At 41.4% G+C, this 17,392-nt stretch overlaps 2 protein-coding genes across 2 annotated transcripts; one reads left to right on the top strand and one right to left on the bottom strand.

Moving 5' to 3' along the window:
- Positions 1 to 7,976: 7,976 nt before the first annotated feature.
- On the bottom strand, positions 7,977 to 10,003 carry LOC131327658 (uncharacterized). The gene is made up of 2 exons (XM_058360803.1): positions 9,770 to 10,003; positions 7,977 to 9,722 (listed from the first exon to the last, which is right to left on the bottom strand). Exons 1-2 carry the CDS (start codon positions 10,001 to 10,003, stop codon positions 7,977 to 7,979), a joined length of 1,980 nt encoding a protein of 659 aa, XP_058216786.1.
- A 4,785-nt stretch (positions 10,004 to 14,788) lies between these two features.
- On the top strand, positions 14,789 to 16,406 carry LOC131327656 (protein MAIN-LIKE 1-like). Its single transcript, XM_058360802.1, has 6 exons — positions 14,789 to 14,852; positions 15,264 to 15,289; positions 15,393 to 15,425; positions 15,529 to 15,561; positions 15,677 to 15,700; positions 15,807 to 16,406. The coding sequence occupies exons 1-6, from the start codon at positions 14,789 to 14,791 to the stop codon at positions 16,404 to 16,406; spliced, it is 780 nt and encodes a 259-aa protein (XP_058216785.1).
- The last annotated feature ends 986 nt before the right edge of the window (positions 16,407 to 17,392 follow it).

The raw sequence follows: 17,392 nt of genomic DNA, 5'->3' as shown, positions 1-17,392 counted from the left end.
TATGCACTTATCTAATCTATAACAAAATGAACACATTAATAACATTATATACTTAGGGAGGTAGGTTTCGACTACCTCTCCTCCCGAAGTGCAAGCAGTAGTTTGAAGAAAATAAACGGAGTGAATCGGCGGTTCGGTTGCGACGGCGTGGACTGATTTTGTAGGTTGTTATGGAGCTAAAATGGGGCGATGTTTGGGTTGTTTCGGAGCTGGAATGGAACTGGTTTTGGGGCTCATTCACCGAGCTGTTTTGGAGCAAAATCAAGCTATTTTTGGAGAGAAAACAGAGTTGTGTTTGAGGTGCAATGGAGCCGGAAAAATAGACGCTGAAATGGGTTGGTTTGGTGCTGATTGAGTGGTGATGATCTGAATGGGAAACAACCAGAGTTGATGTTAAGGAATTTCCATGGTCTCTCTCTTCTCTCTCTCTCGAGTGGTGTGTATAACCTGGGAATAATAAAAGGAAATGGAGAAGGGGGATATAAAATTGGGTTTTGGATTTTTTGTATGTAAGGTATTAACTTAAGGGTAAAGATGTGTTGTCAAGTTTGGAGGGAAATGAGGAGGATATCAAGGGATTTTGTCTCTCCCTCTCTGCCGAAAATTATAAAAATGGGGAAGGGTTGGGTTGGAAAAATGATCTGGTGCAACACATGCACACACTAGGAAAATTACTCACCGGATATGAGCGCGCACTCAATCGATTACGGAATAAAATTTTGTGTGACCACATAAATAAATTTCCACATTAAGTAAACTATTGAGCAAAAAATAATATTTTTGTTTTTATAATAATTATTATTTATTAAAAATACCGGGTCTTTACAGTTGAAATGAAATATAAGAAAACCCAAACATCGACTGTATAACTTGAGATTAACCTTTTGGGTCACGCGGTTAGGTTAATGGTTAAGCAAGTTAGCTAGACGGGTCATTACAGTTAGTATCAGAGCACAACTCTGGTCTACATGATAGGGCCACCTCTAGAATCTAGTACGAGCGCACTGATGTGTTGTATAAAACTAAGTGACACACTATGACCACCAGGGGAACACTATTGGACTAATGCAATGGACCTTGCATTATAAGGTGGAGAGACTGTTAGAACCCACCTTGAGGAACTAGTCCCACATCGGAATTCCTGAAAAGTTGAAATGAAATATAAGAAAACTCAAACAGCTATTGTATAATCTGAAATTAACCTTTTAAGTTACATGGTTAAACTAAGGGTTAAGTAGGTCAGCTTGACATGTCATTACAAGTATATTAAAAAGTAAAAAATAAATTATTAAATCTTAAAAGTTCAAAAATATGAAAAATAAGTACTTTTATAAATACAATTTTTATTTATTGCCTAATCGTATAATTATATTCCAATTATTGTAATATTAACATTAAATCTACACACAAGGGTAATTAAGTCATTTAACATCTTATCTCATCATATCCATTATCTAAATCTCCCTTCTCAAATAATCATTCAAACACCGGATATAAAAATTCACGTTTCTTAGGAGTAGGGCGCACTCTCATTTTATTGAGAAAATCTTGGGCGAAGATTATTTTAGTGTTGATAAGGAAGCTTTTAGTAAATACTATACATGATTGATCCTTAGTCATCTCAGGAGCATGTGATAGGGTCATGGATGTGTTTGCCTCTTCTTTAAGGTTTTAGGCCTTGGTTGGCTTTTTGCCATCCAATGGTGGTTTTTTTTCCCTTCTAGTTCCCAGCGGCATATAATTGTCGGAGTTTTTCTTTGCTTTGCTTGATGCCTCGTACTTTGCATCCTTTTAATTTTGTAATTTATTCCAAAAAATTAATAAATTTCTTTTGTTGTTAAAAAAAAAAGGCGCACTTTCATTACATATCCACCATTATTTTATATATTCACCACTCTCGTTACATATCCATCATTATTTTAGGGGGCTGCAAATTTTCTCCCGTAGCCCGTTACTCCACATAGCCCATTTCCAATATTTTAAAAAAGAAAATTTTCTCCATCTAACCCATTAAATGTACCTGATCTTCCTATTATACCCTTCCCTCTCAAAATTTACACTTGAACTCCCCCACCCATCCAAATAGAAACCCTAATCCCCCAGCCTAATCCTCCAGCCCACCCATTTATGTCTCCCACGCCACTCCATTTCCGTCTCCCACCACCTCCACCTCCATAGCCACCACCGCAACACCGCCACTCCTGCCGCCACACCACCGCCTCAGGTGCCGTTCTCTCTCTCTCTCTCTCTCTCTCTCTCTCTCTCTCTCTCTCTCTCTCTCTCTCTCTGTGTTCTTCTCTCTCTGTTCTTCACCACCGCCACCCCAGCCCACCCATTTACATACATGTATTTGTGTAGAGATTTTGGTAATTAGATCCCGTATTTGTGTAGAGATTTTGGTAATTAGATCTCGTATTTGTTTAGAAATTTTGGTAATTAGATCCCGAAATTGGTAGCCAAAAACGGTGAATGTTGAGATCTGTAAGCTTATATGTGAGATGCTAGGGTTTTTTTTGTATCCTCTATTGGTTCACATTTGGCATGCGCCTCTCTTTGCGCAAAAAAATGACAGCCCTAAACCTCATGTCAATGCAAATGGATTTGGCTTCATGAGAGGCAGTTGAGTTTGAGCTGTGCTACTTGTCAAAAGTGCCCATGCCTCCATGTACGATTTGAAGCTCCCGTTGGAGCTTCTCTGCTCGTAGGTGGATTCCTAAGATTTTGTCGTCTTATTACATTATCGTGCATGAATGGGATTGCTTTAGCTTGTGTGGATGAAATGTGCTTCGTCCCAACCTAACCGTTGAAATAGGTTGATTTACCCCGAGCGTAGGGCTAGGTCATTGTCAGCATAATATCCGAAAGTCCGAAATCGTTCCCACAGAGATGGTCTTTATAGCTTGCTAGGATTTTTAGAGGTAAGGGTTTGCGGCATTTAGACGGCCAACTTTTGGTTTTGCTTTGAAAAGTGAAGAATGCTCTTATGAAAAAGACTAGAAATGAGTTTTAACTAGATTAAGACACGCAGCAAGGCGTTGGAGTTCAAACGTCGTGAATTCCACCTTAGTCCATTCATGCAAGTTGCGATATACAAAATTTGTGTTAACGAACTCTTGCGAAAAAAAACAAAAAATTCATAAGCATGAGCCAAGTTGGTTTAATTCACTAATGCTGTAATAACAGAAGGATTGCACTACTAAAATTGAAAAATTTAACCGAAAATATATAAAAATATATATATATTCCTCCCCCCAACTTGAAATATGCTATGCCCTCATAGCATGGAGAACAACAGTAGGGAAAAAGGAACAAAAGATCGTACCTACGAGGGAATGTCAACCCCCTTATACCTCGACCAAGTTGGAGGCTTTTGCATCATTGCCTCCTTTCGTCATCCGAACTGCTTCCAAGGTCAACTCCTTTGGCTCCTCCAACGGAACCATAGCTAGTCACACAGGATCATGGCCAAAGCTTTATTGGACTAACAACTGCGACGCGTAATCGCACCCATGCTTAGGGCTCCTGAATGCCTCAATCACTCCGACGTTAGATCCAAACCACCAAGGCTGGTGCGGTAGCATGTACACCCTGTAAAAGACCGAAGCTCGAACTACCTACTAAGAAGCAAATGACATTAGAACCACCCGGCTCGTGTTATCCGGGCACCACACAAACATATATACAAACGAAAAATCAAAGAACACCACCCAATTTTCACGCAATCTCACGAGTCATACTTTTCTTCCCGTGTCTCACCGAGTAGACAAAACACGGGTTGCTATACTAGACCGTCGAAACTTGTTACATCATGCCCGAAGTAAAATTCACCGCCTGACCTCGCCAAGCAATTAAGCCCAGCGTTCCCTATGATCAAAACAAAGTGAGACAAGACAGAGCCTAGCGCCAAAGCACGGGAATATCAAGCCCCACCCAAAGACCTAAATTGCCCCCGATAGGGACATATCTGGTGAGCATGGATCGTTAACGGCAAACTACATCAAAGAAGGACTAATTAAAGCCCGATACAATGATGCATTAGAGAAATCTTTTGGTGAGAATATCCCGAAACATAGAAATAAGAACAAAACATAAAAGCAATATTTACAAATGTACAAACATACAGAATTTAATATCAGAGCTCGGAGCGTCCAAGTCACAGCTGGACTCCGCCAAACAATGAAGTCCAGCGTCCCCTAAGATCGTAACCAGGCAGGCACAAGATAGAGCCAAGTGCGGTAATGGAGGACCGGAATATCAAGGCCTAACCTAAGATCTATACCGCCCCCGTTGGGGCTAATCTGGAAGACGTGAGTGGTGCACTGTGAATTACTCCTATCAGAAAAGCTAATGAAAGCCCTATGTCACTGATATTAAAATTGCCCTTACTAACCGGAGCTGGGCACACGATCCTTTTTTTAGTAGCGGCGTGCGGAGCTACATATACCCAAGTCAATGGAGGGTACCCCCTACCCGGGGGCCGGGTCCGACAAACAGTTAAGTTCAGCAGTTACGCTTTCGCTCCCCGTGCAAACATAAATAAAACAGCCAAATCAAACAACAAGGTCAACCGGATACACCGGTACGACCAATTCTTCCTCAATTTCCGCTATCGGAAAGTTTTCCAAAAATGGCTTAAGCCTTTGCCCATTGACCTTAAAAATATTTCCATTCACGGGATTAACAACTTCAATGGCCCCATGCGGGAAAATGTGATGCACAATGTACGGGCCAATCCAACGGGAACGCAACTTGCCCGGAAAAAGATGAAGTTTTGAATTATACAAAAGAACTTTTTAGCCAACTTCAAAATTTTTCCGTTGAATGTGCTTATCATGAAAATCCTTTACCTTAGACTTGTAAACGTTAGTGTTATCATAAGCATCTCTACGAATTTCCTCAAGTTCATTCAATTGGAGTTTACGGTGAACTCCGGCGTCGGGCAAACGATAATTTAATTGCTTAATTGCCCAATATGCCTTGTGCTCTAATTCCACTGGAAGGTGGCATGCCTTACCATATACCAGCCGATAGGGCGAAGCACCCAAAGCGGTCTTGTATGTGGTACGATACGCCCAAAGAGCATCAGTCAACCTTAAAGACCAATCCTTCCAATTGGGATTTACCGTTTTCTCAAGAATACGTTTTACCTCACGGTTGGCAAGCTCGGCTTGACCGTTGGTTTGCGGGTGATATGCAAGGGAGACCTTGTGCGTTATACCATATTTCATCATCAACACGGCGAATGGCCTATTGCAAAAATGAGAACCTTGGTCGCTAATAATGGCACGAGGGACCCCAAACCGAGACAAGATATGCTCCTTAAGAAAGTCAAGCACTACTTTGTGATCATTTGTACGAGTTGCAATGGCCTTAACCCATCTTGACACATAATCCACCGCCAAGAGAATATACAAGTTGCCAAAAGACATCGGAAACGGCCCCATAAAGTCGATACCCCAATAGTCAAATACCTCTACTACAAGAAACTTGGCTTGGGGCATTTCATTCCTCCGGGTCAAGCTGCCCAACTGTTGGCAACGGTCACACGATTTACAAAAGGCATAAGCATCTTGGTTCAAAGTTGGCCAGTAAAAACCACATTGTTGGAGCTTGGCGGTGGTCTTCCGTGCAGAAAAATGCCCTCCACATGCTTCGGTATGGCAAAATTGTAGGATGCCACGTTGGTCAGAATCGGGAACACACCGGCGGATGATCTGGTCGGGACAGTATTTGAACAAATATGGATCATCATAAGAAAAGTGTTTCACTTCGGCAAGGAATCGCCGGCACTCATGAGAGGACCAATGGGTTAGAATCAAACCCGTAACCAAGTAATTGACAATGTCAGCAAACCACGGGGCTTGGGATACACTGAAAAGCTGCTCATCGGGAAAATTGTCTCCAATGGGTATGTGAGAAGTACGGTCTTCAAAATCCAAGCGTGACAAATGATCGGCCACCACGTTTTCTACCCCTTTCTTATCTCTGATGGTGATGTCAAATTCCTGCAACAGAAGGATCCACCGAATCAAACGTGCCTTTGCATCCTGTTTGGTGAACAAGTATTTCAGCGCCGAGTGGTCAGTGTAAATTGTGATTGGGGCACCAACTAAGTAAGACCGAAATTTATCCAAGGCAAACACTATGGCAAGAAGTTCCTTCTCCGTAGTGGAGTAGTTCATTTGAGCATCATTCAATGTCTTGCTTGCATAATAAATCACCCACGGATGCTTGTCCTTCCTTTGGCCAAGAATGGCCCCGACGGCATAATCACTTGCATCGCACATCAATTCAAATGGAAGATTCCAATCGGGCATTTGAACAATGGGCGACGTGGTGAGACTAGCTTTGAGTTTAGTGAATGCCAGCTCACATGCGGTAGTCCATTCAAAGGGAACATCTTTGGATAAAAGGTGACAAAGCGGCCTTGAGATGGCGCTAAAATCCTTGATGAAGCGCCGATAGAAACCGGCATGGCCAAGGAAGGAGCGAATGTCTTTAATGCACTTCGGAGTAGGGAGATTGGAGATAAGGTCAATCTTGGCTTTATCTACCTCGATACCCTTGGCCGATACGATATGCCCGAGCACAATCCCCTGAGTGACCATAAAATGGCACTTCTCCCAGTTGAGAACCAAATTTTTCTCCTCGCATCTTGTTAAGACCTTCTCCAAGTTGGCAAGACATGACTCGAAAGAGTCGCCAAACACGGAGAAGTCGTCCATGAAGACTTCAACAATTTTCTCGGCCATATCGCTGAAAATTCTCATCATACATCTTGAAAAGGTGCCGGGAGCATTACACAAGCCGAATGGCATGCGTCTATAAGCAAAGGTCCCGAATGGGCATGTGAACGTCGTTTTCTCTTGGTCGGACAAGGCCACTTCTATTTGGTTATAGCCTGAATAACCATCAAGGAAGCAGTAAAAGGCATGACCGGCTACTCTCTCCAAAATTTGATCAATGAAGGGGAGAGGAAAGTGATCTTTGCGTGTGCTTGCATTCAACTTGCGATAGTCTATGCATACCCGCCACCCGGTAGTCACACGAGTCGGGACAAGTTCGCCTTTATCATTTTGCACCACGGTTACCCCTGCCTTTTTAGGGACAACTTGAATGGGGCTCACCCATTTAGAATCGACGATGGGATAGATAATCCCAACGTCAAGCAATTTAAGAATCTCCGCCCTGACAACATCTTTCATAATTGGATTGAGCTGGCGTTGAGGTTGGCGCGACGGTTTAACATCCTCCTCCAAGTAAATGTGATGAGAGCATAGAGAAGGAGAGATGCCTTGAATATCTGCGATAGTCCAACCTATTGCCTTTGTATGCCGCTGCAAAACTCCCAACAATGTCTCTTCTTGGAGTTTCTCAAGGGAAGACGATATTACTACTGGAAAGGTATTGCCCTCGCCAAGGAACGCATATTTCAAAGTGTCCGGTGGTGCTTTCAACTCAAGAGTAGGCGGCTCAACACTAGACGGAACTATTTTTCGCTCAAGAGGGGGTAACTCCTCAAACTTTGGGAACCACGGTGCAACTCCACAAACTTCCTCATCGCCATCTTCTTCTTTAAGTAAGGAAAAGAGGGACTCCATCTCGTCGGATTCAAGGAAAGCGGTCTCTTCGGAGGTAAGAACCACCTTCAAAGAGTCTTTAAACAAGAAGTCATCTACATGCTCTTGGACCAATGTATCCACAAGATGGACATTTTGGCAATCGTCATCGTCACCCATTTGAACTCCAACGTTGAACATATTAACCTCCATCTTCATGTTACCAAAAGACATGTTCAATAGTCCGTTCCGACAGTTGATTACGGCATCCGAGGTTGCTAGAAACGGTCGTCCAAGGATAACGGGAGTAGACAATGGTGATGAAGACGATGGACAAGTATCCAAGACAACAAAATCCACCGGATATACAAATTGATCAACTTGGACCAATACATCTTCCACCATACCACGAGGAATTCAGATACTCCTATCCGCCAATTGAAGAGTAACCCGCGTAGGCTTCATCTCCCCCAAACCCAACTCTTGATACACCGAATAAGGTAGCAAATTTACACTCGCTCCCAAATCCAAAAGAGCTTGCTCTACTCTCTTACCCCCAATAGTAATTGCAATTGTAGGACATCCGGGGTCTTTGTATTTAGGTGCAAGATTTGCTTGGAAAATTTGGCTAACTTGCTCGGTAAGAAGCACCTTCTTGTGCACATTAAGCTTGCGTTTTTGGGTGCACAAATCCTTCAAGAACTTAGCGTAAGAAGGAATTTGCTTAATGGCGTCCATTAAAGGAATGTTAACATTGACCTCTTTGAACACGTCAAGTATATCGGCATCCTTGGATGGGTGAGCCGGCTTTTTCAGTCGAGAAGGATAGGGTGCCAAAACGGGAGAATCCTGTTGGCTTGGAGTGGCCTCAGCTTCCTTTGAACCTTGCACGGGAGATTCCCCGTCTTCTTCTGGAGAGGACTTGGGAGATTCCCCAAGCGTTGTAGAACTTGTTGATGTCGAGGCTGGTTCTAAAATACGTGTAGCCGGTGGATTGACAACGAGGTTGTCAACCGCCTTGCCACTCCTTAGAGTGATAATTGCTTGAGCTTGCTCGGGCGGTGGTATGGAAGAACTACCAATGAGAAGTTGACCTTGTGGATTAGCTTGTGGCTGGGTCGGAAACTTGCCCCTTTCTTGTTGGAGAAGCCCTATAGATGTGGTTATCTTTCCCATTTGGTTCTTCAACTCCCCCATCATCTGGGTGTTATTTTCATTGTAATTCGATTGAGCTTGCATGAAGGTTTGGAGAGTATCCTCCAAAGATCGCCTTGGCGGGGGTTGATATTGGTTAGATCCTTGAAACGGGCCGGACGGTGCAAAACCTGGCGGCCCTTGAGGAAAACAAGGCTGCCCTTGGCCTTGAGCAAGCCGCCATGGTTGCATTTGAGAAACATGAGGTGCTTGAGATGGTCCGCCTTCAATCTGATTGTTCCAACGGAATCCCGGATGTTGTCGTTGACTTTGGTTAAAGTTTTGGGGAAAAGATTCAAATCGTTGGTTCACCACACTAACCTCTTCGAGCGGGAGGTTGAGGTTATTGTAATGTTGCCTGAGAGTGGGAATAGACAAGCAATTGTCGGTGGAATGGCCCGATGTTTCACATATAGCACACATCTCCTCTACCGCTTGCTCTGCCTTAACTTCCTTTATCCCTTTCAACTCCAACTTTTCCAACTTTTGTGCTAGTTGCTCCATCTGTGTTTCGATAGCATTGTGCTCATTTATGGAGAACTTTCCAGATCCACCGGGACCTTGGCTAGCCATAGCTCTATCACCAGCATCTTCATAATTCCAAGTCAGAGACTTCTTGGCCAACTCATCTAAGTAATCCCAACCATCATCGAGTGACTTATTCATGAATCCTCCAGAGCACATGGTGTCAAGCAGTTGCTTGCTTTGTTGCGTGCAGCCCATATGAAAGTAGTGAATCAGTTGATACAAGGCAAAGTTGTGGTGAGGAACCGCAGAAAGCAAATCCTTGTAACGCTCCCAATACTGGTGGAAAGCTTCTCCCTCACGTTGCTTGAAACCCTGGATTTGATCCATCAAGAGCTTTGTTCGGCTTGCTGGGAAGAATTTCTTATGAAAAACATCTTGCCCTTCCCCCCATGTGTTCAAAGATTGAGGCTTCAAAGAGTGAAACCACGTCTTAGCCTTATCCTTCAAAGTGAAGGGAAAAGCCTTAATCTTGCTTGGTTGAGAAGCACCTCCCCGCTGACGAACGATTGGAGAACTTCCTCAAATTCCCTGATATGTTGGTACGGATCCTCGCGCTCCATACCATGGAAGAATGGAATGCAACGATGATAGTCTGACTTGAACACGAATGTGTTTGCAACAGTGGTGGGCCGTGGAAAAACTATCGATGACAACTGAGTGACCCGTTCCGGATTCAAATAGTCCTGAAGAGTCCTAACCGGAGCAGCTTCCTCATCTGCCATTGATGTTCTTGATGGAGAATACGGCCGAGAATATCTACTTGGTGGAGAGTAAGCTCGGAGATTTCTGTTTCTTACCCGAGGTGGCGAGCTACAGCGATGCAGTCGGTTTGAACGAGGACTACGATAAACCACAAGCATGAACCTTCGCTTTGGCCGAATAAAGGCTATGGAACCGCTCTGCAATAAGAAAAACAGACTGGAGGGGCTATACCGCCGCCTCTCTCTCAAGACAATTCTGAGGGGCTATGCCGCCGCCTCAATATACATATGTATGCAAGAAAAGAAAACAAAGGGCAAAAGATACCAACACTAGCTTCGTTACACCTCAAGTTGATAGTGTGATCGGTTAGAGGTATCCACTAGAATTAGTTTACAATGCACTAAGGAAAAATTAATGGAGTACTTACAATGGTTTGTCGAACCTCCTAATAAGCTATATAAGAAAGATCCCCGGCAACGGCGCCAAAATATGCTTCGTCCCAACCTAACCGTTGAAATAGGTTGATTTACCCCGAGCGTAGGGCTAGGTCATTGTCAGCAAAATATCTGGAAGTCCGGAATCGTTCCCACAGAGATGGTCTTTACAGCTTGCTAGGATTTTTAGAGGTAAGGGTTTGCGGCATTTAGACGGCCAACTTTTGGTTTTGCTTTGAAAAGTGAAGAATGCTCTTATGAAAAAGACTAGAAATGAGTTTTAACTAGATTAAGACACGCGGCAAGGCGTTGGAGTTCATAACGCCCGTAACTTAGGCTAACTAACCATTCTCAACGAAAACTCAGTTGAATCGCACGGCATAGGCTATCAACTGGAAGATTTTGCTAAGAAACCATTAAAGACAAGAAATTAAGTACGGAGAACAAGCGAGCTCTTTTATCCTCTTGGCAAACACGAGGCGAGACATAGCTCACGGAACCATATGTGCTAGCATATGATCACCGGAGGTTAACATCGACAAGTTTTGTTACATAAAAAGCGAACCACGTTCATTTTCCATACCGAACCTCGAGTATTTAGTTGAGAAAGGTAAGATTAACATAAGTCACATGACGTTAATCGCTCCGTAGCCGAGCCTAATCAACTACTCATGCATATTAAGAAGACTAGAAAGCATGGAAGGAATGATAAACATGATTAACCGATAAAAATGGAAATAAACTTGATTTTATAAAAGATCCAAAGCATACGAACAACTTTAAAACATGACAAATTAACGTAACGTAAATACCTTAATTGTTCTTGAGGGATTACAACTTGAAGGGTTAAGAAATCATTAATGGAGAAAAACTAAAGGTAGTAATGTTCTAGCTCCTTTTTGGAGGGAGAGAGTGATGACTATTTATACAAGAATGCACTTTCTCTCTCCCAAAAATATCAGAAAATATCCAAAAAGTGGAAACATGCCACAAATGGAAAGTTAAAATCTGACTAAAAGCATGTCGGTGAGACACCCGTATCGATACTCTAATACCGTATCGATACGCTGAGAGCCTGTTTTAATTCCAAAATTTCCCGTAAAGGAACCGTATCGATACTCTGTATCCGTATCGATACCGTGCTGTTTTGACCAGAAATCCAGAATTTCACAAAGAGGAACCATATCGATACGCTGGAAGCCGTATCGATACGCTGAGAGCTGCATTTCCTTCTGTTCTAATGAAGTATCGATACGCGGAGAACCGTATCGATACCGTGATATTTGCTGGCAGAATCAAGCCCCTCGTGTCTCGACTCAACACCCGATGGCCCTTGACTCTTCCCGACCCTCCGTTTGTTCATTCCATAGGCCGACGGCCACGCTCATAAGGCATCGCCACTTAGTTCCTCTCAAAAATTGTTCAATACATCAAAACATGGCCCTTTAATGTGTATTGCCTGAAACGCTCAACAGAAAACCTTACGCGCAAAATCACATAAAACAGTAAATAAACATAAGTTAAATGACGTAAAACGGGACTAGGTGCGCCAAGTATCTACACAATTGGGTGCTTATCAAAATGCTCAATGTTTGAAATTTTGATAGCGAGTCTTAGATATGTGGAGTGCAGTTGCCAGCTGACAAAAGTTTGAACCAGGGCTCTTTGAATAATCTGGAAATTGACAATAATCTGGAAAATGAGCTTGGTGAAGCCCACTTCCTTTAAGTAACCTATTTATTTATTTTATCTTCTTTTTTTTTTTTTTCAGAAAACACCCCTCCTTGATTTGGAATCGACTAAGGTGTTGGTTCTTTTCCAAAATAATGGTGGATCCCTCATAGTTTTGGATCCAATGACTTATACTGTAGAGGTTCAAAAGTTACTAAAACCAGTTAACTTGTGGCCCTCAGAACTAGTTTTGGTCTTTCCCAAAGATGTATTTAGGTTTTAAACAACTTCGCCAATAGCCTGTGTCCCTCAACAAAATATTAGTAAGGGTACTGGTATTAGTCTTTTTGAAAGATGTACTCATATAGGGTACTGATATTAGTTTTTTCGAAAGACGACTCATATTTGAAACAGCATCCTCATACTCAACAAAATAGTACTAGGAGTTATTACCAGACCAAATCAAAAGCTAAGGTATGGCCTTCATCATCCATCATCATAAGTTGCTTGGTAATTTGCTATTCTTTCTGTTCCTTCTCTGTTTTGGAATCTATTTTACAGAACACTTGCTACAAAACTTTTTTGACTCGATTTGTCAACCAAACAATGAACATATAGGAGGGAGAGCAATGAACACTTTGTTGCAGTGAGCCAAATGAGTTTGAAAATGTTATTGAGTTTGCTTTGGACATTGGTTGTCTCTATTTGCATCACTTGTATCAATTGGAGGAAGTCTGAGTACGTTGTGACGACAACGGTTGAAAAGCTATAGAGTACTAATATGGAGTCTTCATTTTGTCCTGCCATAAGCCATAGCTTACTGATAGTGCATGGTCTTATTGGCATTCTTACTTTTTGTTGCCTTTTCGGACTTGTAAATTTGTATTATTGTTGTGACATGCAAGTTATTATGCGTCCACCACGTGGAGTTCGAGGCCGAGGTCGGCCCGGGGTGTCCTTCAGGACGAGTCTGAGGCTCCTGAGGTAAACAGCTTTCAATAGTTGATTTTGGATTGAAGTTTGACTTTGCATGACCTTCTTTGGAACAAGATGTACAATAGCTTAAGTCTTTCTCATAGACAAATTCTGCCATCTTCCTTCGTAGTGTCTCATGTTTAACCAGTTGATCTTTTTATCACATAGGCGGTATTCGACCTGAAAACACGAGACTTGACATACCTGCCCGAGTTTATACTAAAAAAAAAAACCACTCTGCTTAGCTCGGATCTGTCCCACATATAGCGGAAAGGGCATGTACGAATAGTGTGAAACATTGTGTACAAAAAACTGTTTTAGTTTGTGTACAAAAAGCTAAAAAAAACCACTCCGCTTAAACTCAGATCTTTTTATCATGAATGTTTGATACTACTTGATGTGTAGCATTCCTTGTTATGACTCATCGATAAGAGGGTATCGTTCCCTCTTTCAAGACTACACATTTTTGTCCAGTATCCACTAATATAATTTGACCGAATGTGAATTAACTAGCTAGCTTTAAGTTCTGCCATGCTGAAGTGGCGTAGAAATTGATGATGGCATACTGTTCGCAAGATTGATGATGATAACTTCAACCATTTGAGCCACGTTGAAGTATGTTTGATGTTTGTTTATAATGGATATGGGCGTGATCAACCAAATTGATAAATAAGAACTTTATTGAAAATATTTTGTTGAAAGCATCTGAGTCAAAGTGGCTATGTTTAGCTGGAGAAAAACAAAGAACTTTGTTACTAGTAGTTTTTTGTGCAAGATTTTTTCTGGTAATGGAGTTCAAGGGTGTGAATAGGGGAAGTTTATGTCTCAGGCATTAACTGTTTGTAAGCAATAGTGTTGTGCCTCTTGCTAAATTGGAGATCAGAAGCAAAAGCTTCACGTATGATAAAATGTTCTGACTTGTGAATCAAAATTGTTTTGTGGTTTCATTTTGGTCAGCTTTCGGCAACCAAAAACCGAAATTGTTTATTATTTTCAGTAATCAGTATGTGACATGTTATGCTTATTTCGGCAAGCAGACATTAAAACTTCATGTGGAAATGAATAACTTGTAATTGTATTATTTTCATATACATGTAGGTTATGCATTCACTACCTCGAGTTCGAACTCAAGGAGGCCGAGATCGGGGCCGTGGCCGGGGCCAGGTCGAAGTGCATCGTCAGGAAGAGGAACATGCTTTCGTCGAGGACATACCTTTGGATGAGGTTAAAATTTTCCAATTTCGTAGTAGTTTGTACTTTATCTTTGTTTGTTTTATGAAACGTTCGATAACAAAAAACTGAAATATGTAAGTACTGCCTCTTTTAAGACTAACTTGTAATTGTATTATTTTCATATACGTGTAGGTTATGCGTTGACTGCCTCGAATTAGAACTCGAGGAGGCCGAGGTCGGGGCCGGGGCAAGGCCAAAGTGCCTCGTCAGGAAGAGCAAGATGTTGTCTTCAAGGACATACCTGAGGATGAGGTGAAAATTTTCCAAAAAGGGTTCCACTAGGTTTTTATTTTGTTGAACACTAACTCATATTATTTGCTTTCTATAGTTTTTTAGTTTTAGGAACACTAATATGTATTGTATTTGTTTTTGCTTATACGTGTAGGTTATAGCACCGCAGCCACCGCTAGAGAAAGAGGTAAACTTTTTCCAATTTCATAATTGCTTTCAATAGTTTATTTTTTAGTCTTTATTTGTTTTATGAACAATAATATGTATTGTATGTTTTTGCATATACGTGTAGGTTATAGCACTGCAGCCACCGCTAGAGGAAGAGGTAAACTTTTTCCAATTTCATAAGGGCGCTGCTATTCGCAGTCCCGTATGTTCAATTATACTCGATAGTAAGTTATCGAAATTGAGATACATTTTCAGCATCCAATTACCGAAATATAATAATTTTTTCGACAGCTATTTACCGAAAATGTATGTTCGGCAGTTGTTTACCGAAGGTTGAACATATTTTCGACATGTAGTTACCGAAATGTTATCTTGTTTTCAACGGCTATTTATCGAAATATTATGTATTATTTTCAACAATTATTTACCGAAATGTAGTGGAATATGGGAGAAAATAAGGGGCTGCGAATAGCAGCGCCCTTTCATAATTGCTTTGAATAGTTTTTTTTAATCTTTAGTTGTTTTATAATATGTATTGTATGTTTTTGCATATACGTGTATGTTATAGCACCGCAGCCACCGGTAGAGGAAGAGGTAAACTTTTTTCAATTTCATAATTGGTTTGAATAGTTTTTTTTAATCTTTATTTGTTTTATGAACAATAATATGTATTGTATGTTTTTGCATATACGTGTAGGTTATAGCACCGCAGGCACCGCTAGAGGAAGAGGTAAACTTTTTCCAATTTCATAATTGCTTTCAATAGTTTTTTTTAATCTTTATTTGTTTTATGAACAATAATATGTATTGTATGTTTTTACATATACGTGTAGGTTATAGCACTGCAGCCACCGCTAGGGGAAGAGGTAAACTTTTTCCAATTTCATAATTGCTTTCAATAGTTTTTGTTAATCTTTATTTGTTTTATTATTTGTTTTATGAACAATAATATGTATTGTATGTTTTTGCATATACGTGTAGGTTGTAGAACAGCCACCGGAAGAGGTAAATTTTTTCCAATTTTATACTAGCTTGCTTTTAATAGTTTTTTTTAATATTTATTTATTTTATGAACACTAATCTGTATGCTATTATTGGCATATATGTTTAGGTTATTCGAGGCCGACGTCGACATCGGGGCCGGGGCCGGGGCCAGGCAGAAGCGCAGCAACATGACGATGCGCCTTTGGATGTGGGTGGTCCGGAGGACCTATCCTTGCTAAAGAGTTTTCACACACATGTGGCTAAAGCCATTTTGGAGGGAGAAGAGAGAGGTACATTAAGCTTGCATCAACACTTGGGTCTTTTGGGCACTTGGGTAGTTACAGAAGACAGGTTCAAACAAAAGGTGTTGAATTCGGGCTTGCTTCCGTTGTGTAGCATAAATAAAAACGCGCAATGCAATTCCTTTAGAATTTTTGCATTTGTTGAAAGGTGGCATCCGGAGACGAACACCTTTCACTTTGACTTTGGTGAGATGGGGTTGACATTAGATGACGTAGAACATCTACTCGGGATACCTGTTCGTGGATTGCCTGTGTACACGGAGGATGAGAGGATGCCAAAAGAACTGTTATTGGATTTGCTTGGTGTGTCGAAGGAAGTAGCGACAAATGCAATTACTATGAATGCAGTTAAACGGTATACAGTTAAGTTGAGTTGGTTGGAGATGAATTTCAAAGACGTAAATGAGACGGACACAGACAAGTAGGTTGTGTGTTGTGCTCGTGCATACCTGCTATATGTCATTGGGTGCACCCTTTTTTGTGACAAGTCAGGTGGGTTCGTACAGTTTGACCTCCTTCCACTATTGGAGGATTTAGATCAGGTTCATACGTACGGATGGGGCTCTAGCTGCTTGGCATATTTGTACAGAAGTCTTGGTTATGCGAGTAGGAGGAATGCAAAGCAGATTGGTGGATTTCTTATATTACTAGAGGTACACTTACTTTTTTTGATTATTGAAAAACCAATAAGTTCATGTTACGGATATATGATTGTAATATGCTTCACATGCGTGTAATGCTATAGGCGTGGATAAACGAGCACTTCTCAACGCTACATCCTATTGTCGACCCAGAGTACATGGAAGAGCTTCCACGGGCACGACGTTGGTGTCTGCATAGCAAGAGTGGCACTAGTGTACAGCACTACGGGCGCGTGTCGGACAACTTACTTGTAGATGAGGTAGAATTCTAACACACCCTGGATTCAGTTAGTATACCAATTTTGGTGTGTGGGACATTTTGTAGAATTACGTTGCTAATTAGAAGCTGTCTTAGAATATTATACAGTTTGAGAGTAGAAATTAAACTCTTCCAGTAAGGACAGAGAGCTGGAAGTACAATTGTTTTATAAGCTAATCAAATATAGGAGAAGTTTCAACTTAACCTGTGTCAATATTCTCCAAATTCTCGGTAACACATTGAGATGCAGGACATGGCTTTTGCTTCAAAATATCTACCATCAAACCATTAGCCTTCTCCATTGTCTTCCTTAACTCATCTTCTGAAGTATCGTAACTGTAGCACAGTGATGCAGGGACATTAATCAAACAGAATCATTAATCGTGAAATTTCTTAAGCGTACGGGGACATGAATAATCAAGATAGCCTGCCAAAGTAACCCTGCCTCAAATTATTTTAGTTCAAATGAAGAAAACCCAATAGGAGTTCATGCCACTTTTCAATTGACGTG

Source organism: Rhododendron vialii, chromosome 5a, assembly GCF_030253575.1.
Source record: "Rhododendron vialii isolate Sample 1 chromosome 5a, ASM3025357v1".
NCBI lineage: Eukaryota > Viridiplantae > Streptophyta > Magnoliopsida > Ericales > Ericaceae > Rhododendron > Rhododendron vialii.
Note: the sequence above shows the minus strand (reverse complement) of the source record. Positions and strands in the feature narration are given on the sequence as shown.